We start from the raw sequence: 11,538 nt of genomic DNA on the forward strand, positions 1-11,538 counted from the left end.
GGAGATGAGTTCGAGTGCCGTGAGGCAGATGCCCAACGCCCATGAAAACATGTCGACTCACGAGTATATGCAGGACATCAGCCAGAGCATGGAGGAGATAGAAATGTCCAGCCTAGTAAGTCTGAAAAGTGATCAGGGCCAACGTTAGCAAGTGCGGAGGGAGCGGGCGCCTCTTCTACAGAGAGGGCAGCTTGGAAAAATGTCACAAGAATCTTTGATCTGATCGTTACACTTTGAAGAGTCCATTTTGAGGAAGTAACCCAACAATGGCACAGGGACGGGCAATGCAGCATTTGTCTCTAACATGAAAAACTTAGAAGCCAGTGAATCATCCACAATAGAGAATTAGTTTAAACAAAAAGTTAGGTTTTCAAAGCATTTAATGTCACAGCAAAATAATCGTGATAGAAGAGTAAGAAACATCCCGCAGACTACACTGGATCCTAATTTGGATAAAAACGCATGAATATACATGTAGAACCACAAGTGGAAGGAGAGGGATCAAAATGATCATCTCTGGGCAGAAGGGCCACACCAATAATTGGGTTATTTTCTACCTTTCTGAAATTTCCAAATTACCTATAATGAGCTTGTATTACTTTCATAATGAAAAGGAACCCTACACCAAGTCATTAAAGGGAAAGAGACTATTTCGGTCATCTGGGTTTGAGAGGTAGTAGGGACTTGAACTTAGGAGGCAGCAGAGGGGATCGACGCAAGAGACATTAAAGGCCACTCATTACAGCCTGGGGACTCTGTGGGCAAGGAAAGGTACAGAGAGTAAAAATAATCTCAAGTTTCCGAGCCTGAGTGATAGAGTGAATGATGGTAACATTGACAGCAAAATCAGATCAATTATCTTTCTCAGAGATGGGAAAATTGCTTTTTTTTCAATTTGCTGTCTAGAGGATAATATGTTGTCCCGATGAGTCAGAGAATTCTATAATTTAGCGAGGCAGATACACTGACAAGATGGACTGCTAAAAGCATAAGATGTTTTTGTTTGTGGTGGTTGCAGACCATTAAATAAAATCAGGCTTTAAAACCGAAAGTATAATGAAAATGCCAGACAGGGGGGAAGGGTAATAGAACAAATATTCATGTTTTCTCTTTAAGCAAATGAGTAGTCTTCTTTTCTCTACACGACAGCAATCCTCACCCAGTGGAGCTGCGTATGCAGTAGAACGATGAGCCTTTTACTTCTAGAATTATCGAATTATAGAATGAACATGGCCCTGAGGGTCCTTCAGTGAGGTGGACGTTTCATGCACTGAGTTATCTATCTTTAACTGTGAACTGTTAAGACACTAAGATGCTCGTCCTAACCCCTCATTTTTAGAGATGGGGACGGTGGGGGCCCTAGAGACATTTCTCAGGGACTGTCACCAAGAGAGGTCATGGCAGAACCTGAACCAGAGGTCATAGTGGCCCAGAGTTACCGGCTCCTAATCCTGAGGAATAATCCCTACCCTTTCCTAATACTCCTTCTTCACTACACCATCCATAGTGGTTCTTTGGGAATAAAAAAAAAAAAAACAAACCAAACCAAAACAAAAAAACCCAAAAACCTCATTTAGGTGTGGCCACGAAGAAATGAAATCCTCTGTATAGTTTTTCTTAAGGTTCCTAGTGTTTTGACAGTGTTTTGCTCATCGCTATAGTAACCCCATGGCCAACAGCATTTCTTCCTGTGGCTTTGCTGCTTGCCTTTCCTTCGTGACTAATTGGGCTGCGGGCCATGTCTTGGGGGCAGGGGGCTGTGGGGGGGGCATTTGCTTCTCCACATCTGCATTTCTGTTTCATCCATAAAACATTATCTATTCTTCCCCCGCTTCTTGGAAACCAGTTCTGTTTTCCGCACTGTGCCAGTTTCACATTCCTGATTGGGAAGCAGCTTGTTAGCTGGGAGTCAACTTCTAGATACTGCTGAATTGTTTCTTTCTTCTTTTTTTTTTTTTCCCTCACTTCACTATGTATCTTTAAAAACTAGGAACACGAGAAAAAGAAAAGAAAAATGAGGACCGCTTTCCTGCATGAGCAAAATAGTGTGGCCATCCTTTTAAAAGTGATTCATATTCCTTAATATTGTCTAACACTCACCCCTATTGCAGTTTTTCCAGCTGTTCCCCAACTGCGGGGAGATGGGTCGGATCCAGTCGTGGCACCATTAGTGATGTGAAGATGGAGCGCTGAGTGTAGGGTGGTAACAGGGTGTCCCCTCCTGCCCCTTGACACTTTAGTCCCCCCTCACCACCTGAAGACAGCACCCTGTTGGCACCTTAGCTCAGCTCTGTAGCTCATGCTCTCTGTGCCCATTGGTCTCCTGGAGTGAATCAGTAATTTCAGCAGGCTTTCTGAAGTGATGATTTTTCTCCTGTCACCTAATCTACATTTGTAAGCTGCCCCTTTTCTCCAAAGCAGGGCTTTGAGTCAGTAACTTGGCTCCTCGGTTATTCTGAAATTCTCTGTCTGCTAGGAAAGCAGGTAACCTGTTTAGTTCTTTGCCTTTACTTCTCAATTTTTAAAGGGTGGGGTTGGAGCCATAGCCACGTTAAATGGTACCACCTTCGTCCCCTTCATACCACATTTTAGCTGGTTGTTTTTTTTTTTTTAAATTGAGTAAACTCTACCCCTAACGTGGGCTTGAACTCACAACCCCCAAGAGTCACACATGCTACCGACTGAGCCAGCCAGGTGCCCCTCAAATGGTTCTTTTTTTTTTGCTGCATTGATTTTGTTTTTAACGATTTTATTTATTTATTTGACAGAGAGAGAGATCACAAGTAGGCAGAGAGGCAGGCAGAGAAAGAGGGGGAAGCAGGCTCCCTGTTGAGCAGAAAGCCCCATGCAGGGGTTGATCCCAGGACCCTGAGATCATGACCTGAGCCAAAGGCAGAGGCTTAACCCACTGAGCCACCCAAGCGCCCTAGCTGCAATGATATTTAAGGCATGACGATCTCCAATTCATGTCGTTCATCTTTCTATTGGGGATATTGATCTGAAGAAAACCGGGGCACATAATCCGTTGATTTACGTTCCTACAAGAGGCCGCTGTTTCACCCAGTGCTTGGGGCATGAAACCCACTTCACTTCTATGGAAAATTCACCGTGGGAACTAACCAGACCTTGAAAGTGTTCTTAAATGAACATTTAGTGTTCCATGACACACGAAATTTGTTTATTTCTTTAAACTAGAAGAACCTGTATTGCCTGCTGCTCTTCTAGTCATGTTAGCCTCCCAAATGCTGTTTTTTTCTTTTTTTCTACCTGTGATGTTTTTCATCTTTGGCCATTATTCTATTGCTGATTACCTTGTTTTTAAAAATTGGCAGTGTGAGAATTGAATTACAGATGGGTAATTTTGTGGATTTATTTTTCTTTCTGCAAGTAATTTGAAAAATATACTGGCATAGAATTCATGAATTGGATAATAGGTCAGAGCATTTGTTCCCTTTTCTTACACAGACATATTCATAGAGTTAGTCCTCAGGAAAGGGCCACAATGCTGATAATGAGTGAAAATGAGAGTAATCCGAGTTTTAGAAATGAAAAAAGACAATTGAAAAAAATTAATATCTCTTGGAAGCCATTTCTGCTGCAGGGCTCACCTCATTAAAATGGATTTTTTTTTCCTGTTCAACCCAGCTAACCACTGGGTCTAATGACTAGAAACCAATGAAGGTGTAATGTTCTGCATGCCTTTTTTAAAAATTACAATATTTTTCTTTTAAAAGCAACATGGATTTATTATAGAGAAATGAGAAATACAGATCACCAAAAGAGAAAAATAAAGCTGCTCTTCGTTCTGTCACCCGGACATAACCATCTCTAAGGTTATGTGAGCAGCATAGAGAAATGGGACTTTCTTTTTAAAAATTATTTATTTATTTGACAGAGAGATCGCAAGTAGGCAGAGAGGCAGGCAGAGAGAGAGGAGGAAGCAGGCCCCCTGCTGAGCAGAGAGCCCGATGGGGAACTCGATCCCAGGACCCTGGGATCATGACCTGAGCCGAAGGCAGAGGATTAACCCACTGAGCCACTCAGGTGCCCCTAGATGTATATTTTAAAAAGAGACAGTACACACATGATCAAACAGTTTGAGAAGTCACCTCATTCAGAGGCTTTAACCCACTGAGCCACCCAGGTGCCCCGAGAAATGGGACTTTTAATGACAAATGGAGTTACAATGACAACAGTAATCATAGTTTGTACTTAGGGAATTTTTGTTGTGTATCAGACACTCTTCTAAGCACTTCCTTCCTTAATTTGTCCCCACCTCGCTGTTGGTCTTACCTCCAGCAAACAAATGAAGAAGGTGAGGTCCCACGGGGGAGTGGGTATAGTGTGCTCACAACACCAGAGGTAGGATCCACACTGACCGGAAGAGAGTCAGACATGGCAACCTGAACCCGGGCGTCCCGATTCTCCTGTCTGGACTCTGAGCCAGTCATAGGATATGTTTTAATAAAATGCTCATATTTAATTTTATTTGAATGTAACGGATGAGAAAGAAACAGGAGGAACTGAAGGAATTTCTGAACTTCTGACAAATTATAAAATTAGTTTTGATGATTATTGGAAAAGGCCATTTTCCCGTATGTTTTCCCTGTTCCCTCTTCATTTTTGAAGCTGTCCAGTGTCTGCACTGTCAGTGCAGGTAACTATTGCGTACCATAGTGTCTCTCTCAGAGCCCTCCTGGGGTCGTAATTCTGGGTGGGTGTATGTATTGGATGCTTACTGCCTGTCTTCATGTTCATGTCTCTGCAGTCACTTTGGTTGTTTGAAGCTCTAAACGCTTTCTCAGGGAGGATTCATGGGACCAACATTTCCTGAATTATTTATACATTGATGGAGTCTGCTGCATTAATAATTGAAAGTCATTTTAGCTAGATATAAAATCCATGGCTCACATGTTCTTGCCTTGGGTATCTTAAATGTGGCATCCATTTTCTTCTGGTTTAAAACGTTGTCAAAGTCTGCTGACAATATAATTTTCTGTGTTAAAACACTTGGTCTTGGGGCACCTGGCTGGCTCGGTCAGTGGAGTGTACGACTTCTGATCTCAGGATCTAGAGTTTGGGCCCCACGTTGAGCATAGAGCATACTTTAAAGACAAACACTTGGTCTTTTCTGTCTGATTGTCAAAAGCTTTTTTTTCTTCCAAGTCCAATAATTTTACCAGAATATGTCTTGTTGTTGGTCTTCTAGGCTTGATTTCTGAGGTAGGTGGTGTACCCTTTCAGTATGTAGTCTTAGATTTTTTTTTTTAATTTCAGTAAAAATATCTGGACTTCAGTTATTCCATTCCCTTGTTTTCTTTGCCCGTCTTCTGTATTTGTCACATCCTCTTGAATAATTTTTAACCACCTTCATTTTTTAAAGATTTTTTAAAAATTTATTTATTTTAGAGAATGTGTATGTGCACGTGTGTGTGCACGTGAGCAGAGGGAAAGGCAGAGGGAGAGAGCGAGAGAATCTCAAGCAGGTTCCCCTCTGAGCGCGGAGCCCAACTCGGGGCTGGATCCCAGGACCCTGAGATCATGACCTGAGCCAAAGTCAAGAGTCGGGCAGTTAACTGACTGAGCCACCCGGTCTCTGGGTCACCGTGGCATCATTGTGCATCAGTTGCTCCTCAGAGTGGAACTTGGCCCCAGAAGAGAGCTTTGGATGGCTTTGCGAGTTCATGGGGCCCAGGCTGCTCCCAGGCTCCAGCATGGACTCCTTGCACTGTCGCTATTTGAAAGGGCAAACCCCTGCTGGTCTTAGTTGTTGTACATAAATTAGCTTGCTGGGGTTTGAGTTATTTTAGAGTTCTCAGATCTATCAGATGTCCTCCCAGTTCCTTCTCCATACCTCCTCCATAATGGATTCCATTGTGCTCTTGTGGCTGTCTTTACTTTGGCCACCCATTCGTATTTCAGGGCTCACGAGGGAATCATTTCGATCTGGTTCTGTCGTAGATTGTGACTGTGGACTGGGCAGTTGCTTTCCTGCTTACCCTGGTTACCTTTCCTATTTGTGTTTTCTATGGTGGCATTTGGGGACGTTTACAAACTGTGCTGCTGGGGTGCCTGGGTGGCTCAGTTGGTTAAGTGTTGGGCTCAGGTCATGATCCCCAGGCCTTGGGATCAAGGCCTGCATCCGGCTCTCTGCTCAGCGAGGAGTCTGCTTCTCCCTCTCCCTCTGCCTGCTGCTCCCCCTGCTTGTGCTTGCTCTCTCTCTTTAACTCTGTCAAACAAATAAATAAAATCTTTAAAAACAAAAACAAAACAATGCCGCCAACCACTACCTTCCCCCTAGGATTTCTCTGTAAACTACAGACCACGGGCCAGATCTTGTCTGCTGCTCACTTGTCTACAGCCTACAAGCTAAGAATGGTTTTTATATGTTTAAAGTGTTGAAAAGATCTAAAGAAGAATATTTTGTCTTAGCACATGAAAATTATTTGAAATTCAAATATCAGCATCCGTAAAAGTTTTGTTGGCAGACAGCCACACCTGTTCATTTACATGTTACCTGTGGCTCTTTCCATGCTGTAACAGCAGAGTGAGTTTTTGGGACAGAGACTCAAAGCTGAAAATATTATCTCGCTATTGACAGAAAAAGTTAGTCAACCCTGGTCCTATCATATGCTTTTTAGTGGCTATATAGTATTTGCCATTGTGTGAATATATCATAACATACTTAACCAAGTCCCTAATGTTGGGGCATTTAGATGAGTTCTAAATGTCATCATTATAGGCATCATGTCGTAGCTATACATCTATGTGTATATATGTATTCTGTTCTTTGGGGGGGGATATATTGTTACAGGTAAGATTGCTGGATCAGAAGAGATTAATACTTTTTAAATTCTTTGGTTAATAGTGACGAATTGTCATCCAGAAAGGATATACAGGCTAAATATCTGTTAAGGATACAGATTCAATAAATTACGGTGCATTCACACAATGACGTATTATGCAGAGGGTAAAGAAAATGAGGTAGCTCAATTTTACTGGTATGTAAGAATCTGTAATACATGCTGTTAAATACCCTGGTTATAGACAGAGTATGATTCCTTCATATTAGGGAAAGGGGGGCATTAAAATACATACTTTTAAATTTTTCACAAGAAGCATAGATTATAAGTAGGTTGTATGTCTGAACGGTGCTTCCGTCATGCTTTCGCCAGCCTGAGTATGTATTTTTTTTTTAATTCTTTCCAATTCACAGAAGAGAAAAGGGCATCTTCTTTTCATTTTATGGATCAACTTTTGTATTGTTTTATATGTTCATGGGCTTGAATTCTTTTGTGAAGTTCTTGTTCATTGTCCATTTCTTTTTCCCTGCCATATTCACGTTTTGGAAATTTGGTAGTTTGTAAAGCTCTTTTTTTTTTTAAAGATTTTTATTTATTTATTTATTTATTTATTTATTTATTTATTTGACACAGAGAGAAAGAGAGAGAGTGAGAAAGGGAACACAAGCAGGGGGAGTGGGAGAGGGAGAGGCAGGCTTCCCGCTAAGCAGGGAGCCTGATGCAGGGTTTAATCCCAGGGTCCTGGAATCATGACTTGAGCTAAAGGCATATACTTAATGACTGAGCCACTCAGGCACCCCTAAAGCTCTTTTAAAAATTTACTTATTTATTTATTTGGGGGAGAGAGAGCAGAGAGAGAGAAAGAGCCCATGCACGGGGAGTGCTGAGGGACAGAGGGAGTAGGGTTAGGGTTAGGGTTAGGACACTGCTCTCAATCCCAGGACCCTGGGATCATGACCTGAGCCAAAGGCAGACACTTAACCCACTGAGCCACCCAGGTGCCCCCATAAAGCTCTCTTTATCTATCAGCTATTAATCCTTTGGCTTGTTGTCTGTTTGTCTCTGTGTAGTATTTAGAGTGATTAATGTTGTTTTTCTTTTTTATGCATTCAAATCTTCTGTATTTTTTGTGTGTAGGAAGCCTTTTCCTGTCTCAGATTGATGTACTTGTTGCCCAGTATATTTTTCTAGTTCTTACTTGATTTTGTTTTTTACATTTAGGTCTTTCATCCATAGGGAATTGATCCATGTGGGCCGTCAAGTAGGGTTTAACTTTATTTTTCAAATGCGTAACCAGTTGTCTTAGTGCCATTTATTGAATAAGCCATTATTTCAAGGTTATGTAATTTTTTCAGACTGTTTTTTATTAGATCCTTTGCATTTCACATTTTCAAAAGCCAGGTTTGTTGATTTGATTTATGTAAAATACAATTTCATCTTTTTTAAGTGCACAGTTATTCTGTGTGGCTGCACTTGTAGCACATGTGTGCAGTTTTGTCACTGCTACTCACGCCAGTCACGATCGAGAACATTTTCATCATCACTATACCCTTGCCACCACTCATCTGTTCCTATCCCTAAAGTTTTGCCTTTTCCAGAATGTGTTATGAATGGAATCACCAAACACATAGATTTTGGAGTCTGGCTTATTTCACCCAGCACGGTGCATTTAAGAGCCGTCGGTGTTGATGTGTGTATCCATGGTTCATTCCTTTTCGTTGCCAAGCAACATGCCGTGATCCGGCTGCACCACAGTTTATTTAACCATTCGCTTGTTCAAGGACGGTGGGCTTGTTTCCAGTTTGGGGCTTTTATGAAGAAAGCTACTATAAAACTTCATGGGGGGGTCTTCGTGTAGACATAGGTTTCCATTTCTCTTGGGTGGATACTTGGGGGTGGGCCTGCTGGGTCACAAAGTCAGTGTCCACTTCATTTTGTAAGGACCCGTGGTGGCTGTGCTAGTTTGCATTTCCATCAGCACTGCAGGAGAGCTCCGGTTACTCTGCGGCTGTGTCGGCACTTGGGATTGTCAGTATTTTTTTTTTTTATTTTAGCCATTCTACTAGGAGTATGAGGGTTAACTCATTTATTTAGAATAATTTAGATATTTGAAGCAGTGTCTCTCAGCTCATCCCTGCCTGTGCTCTCCAAGACTGGGATGCTCCCGATCTGCTCAGTCCATCTCTAACTGTACAGCTCGAGGCAGCGGAATAGTCACTGTTGCTCTCGTTTCTGTTTTTCTGCTTTGCCTTGCCTTTCCTAGGCTTCTCGAACCAGAAAACATCCGAGCAGAGAAGGAGCTTGGGAAAAATCTAGTGCAGGGGTGGCACACTTTCCCTGGAAAGAACCAGAGAGTAAATATTCTTGACTTACCCAGCCCTTTGCTCTTAGGGCAACTCACCTCTGCCGTTGTAGCGTGATCGCAGCCGCAGACCACACAGAAACAAAGAGGCGTGCCAAGAAAACTTTATTTAGAAAAACAGGCGGCCAGCTGGGTCCAGCCCTTCCACCTCAGTTTGCTGACCTCCGGTTTAGTCCAGCAACTCTGTTTTACAGATGAGGGGACTGAGCTCGGTTTCCGCTCTTTTCCTTGATTTCTAAGGAAAGAAGGCAAAGGCCAGGATATTGGCTTTCACCGTTAGGAGATGCATTTACATTGAGTTCAGGATGAGCTTGCCTTTAAATGCATGATTCCCACTTCTTGCAAATGATGTCACATGAAACTGTCCATATAGGGTCTTCCAAAAGTTTTAACTGCACTGAGACTTTTTGGGACATTTTATATATTGCCATTGACCTCGATGCTCGTTGACTTTTTGAGCCTGTTAATCTCTCTGGAGCCATGGGCAAATTGGAGTGGCGAGAAAATAAAGGTAGGAACAGTTAATGTAAGAAAAGCGCGCCGCCCTTTCATTCTTCTTCAAAAGACTGTTTCCAGTTTTGGAGAGGTCGGCATTTCTCTCTTGAGATAGCTATCAGCCATCACGTAACCATCCCATGCTCTCGCTTCTCCTTTGAATGTCAATTCCCGATTGTTTCGTTCCATGAATTGTTCAAATAGATGAAGATTCTTAGTCAAAAACAAAACAACACAAAACCCCCCAAACCAAAACCGTGACAGGAAAACAAACACTCACTGGTTCCATGCACGCAAACCTAAGAATAACCCAGCAGGGCCTCAGGGAGAGAACGTTGTTTACAAGAGTCATCCTGTGTGTGTGTGTGTGTGTGTGTGTGTGTGTTTTCCTTCCTTCCAGCACTGGAAGAAGTACGACATCTACGAGAAGCAAACCAAAGAAGAGACCGACTCTGTGGTGCTGATAGAAAACCTGAAGAGAGCCTCTCAGTGACCGGGATAATTTATTTTAACCTTCAGCGTGAGCTTGTGAAGATTATCCCATTCTGCGTTTTGTTATCTGGGAACTCGTGAAACGGAAACTGAAACCACTGGGCCATTTGCAAACAGGCAGCTCCGAAGAGCCCCTGCCTTTCTGTTGAGTTGAGCACTGAGAAAACCTGAGGGGCTCTCTGGCGAGGAGAGCGAGTCCCTGTTGTTGAATTACAAAAGCAGACGGCCCTTGCGAAGGCTTCAAAGTCAGGGACAAAGCCAACGGCCATGATGGCAGTAGACTTCATCTTACCTAGGGTTGTGACAATTTCCGAGGGATCTGTGCCTGCTTTGTATTCTCTGTGTCCAGCAATACCAACTACATTTGATTTGTTGTGTGAAACGCATTTTGGGTGCAGTTGCCAATGCCAACCCTGAGTCACAGAGAACATCTTACAGCCGAAATTGATAAAATCTCTTTATCTGTTTGGGATCTCATGGAGGAATGTGTGTGGCTCTTAAATCTCTTCGCAGTCTGGAATCACCAGCCCCCTGAGCAGCAGTAGTCCCTGCTTTGAGAGGCCCAGGCATGGGGCAGGGGCGACTCCTTTCCCGACACCGCGGCAGGCTCCCCTCTCCTCCCCCCACCCGCCCTCCCCGCCCGGCAGAGGGAGGGGGGCTTGCTGGGTGTGCGGTGTTCCGCCTGAGCCTCCTTCACCTCCACCGCTCAGATCAGATGTTCACCGTTCGGCACCGCGCGGGCGGGTGACAGTCTGGCCGGGACTCCCCTCTTCTTTACTGCTCTGTCTCCACTGGTCAGTTGCCAAACCTTTCGACTCCCCAGTTCCCATGCCCAGACTCCCCCGCCGCGTTCACCCGCATTCCCGACAGCCCGTCTTTCCTGTCTCCTTAGAAGTTAGAAAGCAGGATGTAAAGCTGCTCAGAACACCTAGAGGGGCAGGGAGTAATTTGCATCTCAGGTAAAGTGTGAGCAGACTAAGAAACAGTGACTGATTCTTGCATGTTTTGTAACTTCTGCGTGAGTCTGCATTTCTTGGAAGGTTTTCAAGGATTACTGTTTTCTCTCTGCATTTTCTGAACAGAAAGGAGGTACAGTCTCACTCCGCACTTTGCTCTTGGCTTCAGAAAAGAATAGTTAGGTCTTCCCCTTTTCCCTTCCGGCCCCAACTGGTTATGAGTAGGTTTTGCTTCGTATATGGATAGCATCAGAGGCTCCCACATTTGTATTCTTTTTTTTTTTTTGCATACTGAGTTAGGGTTCCCTCCTCACCCAGCCCTGCATTGGACCCACTGAGGTGTTCCCTCTGCTCCTCCTTCCTCCAGATTTAAAGCATAGAAGCGAGAGGCCCTCCCCTCACCCCCCCCCCCCCCCCCCCAGGCTCTCTC

The 11,538-nt window shown here is 43.6% G+C and overlaps 1 protein-coding gene across 1 annotated transcript in view; it reads left to right on the forward strand.

The window, feature by feature from the left end:
• IL13RA1 (interleukin 13 receptor subunit alpha 1) overlaps positions 1-10,311 on the forward strand; it is a 52,825-nt gene extending 42,514 nt beyond the window's left edge. Inside the window, exon 11 of the mRNA XM_032844781.1 lies at positions 10,061-10,311. Coding sequence (XP_032700672.1) covers positions 10,061-10,153 — 93 coding nt within the window. The 3' untranslated portion in view covers positions 10,154-10,311. The remainder of the gene's footprint in view (positions 1-10,060) is intronic.
• The last annotated feature ends 1,227 nt before the right edge of the window (positions 10,312-11,538 follow it).

Source organism: Lontra canadensis, unplaced genomic scaffold (assembly GCF_010015895.1).
Source record: "Lontra canadensis isolate GAN:19392208 unplaced genomic scaffold, GSC_riverotter_1.0 scaffold155, whole genome shotgun sequence".
Taxonomy (NCBI): Eukaryota; Metazoa; Chordata; class Mammalia; order Carnivora; family Mustelidae; genus Lontra; species Lontra canadensis.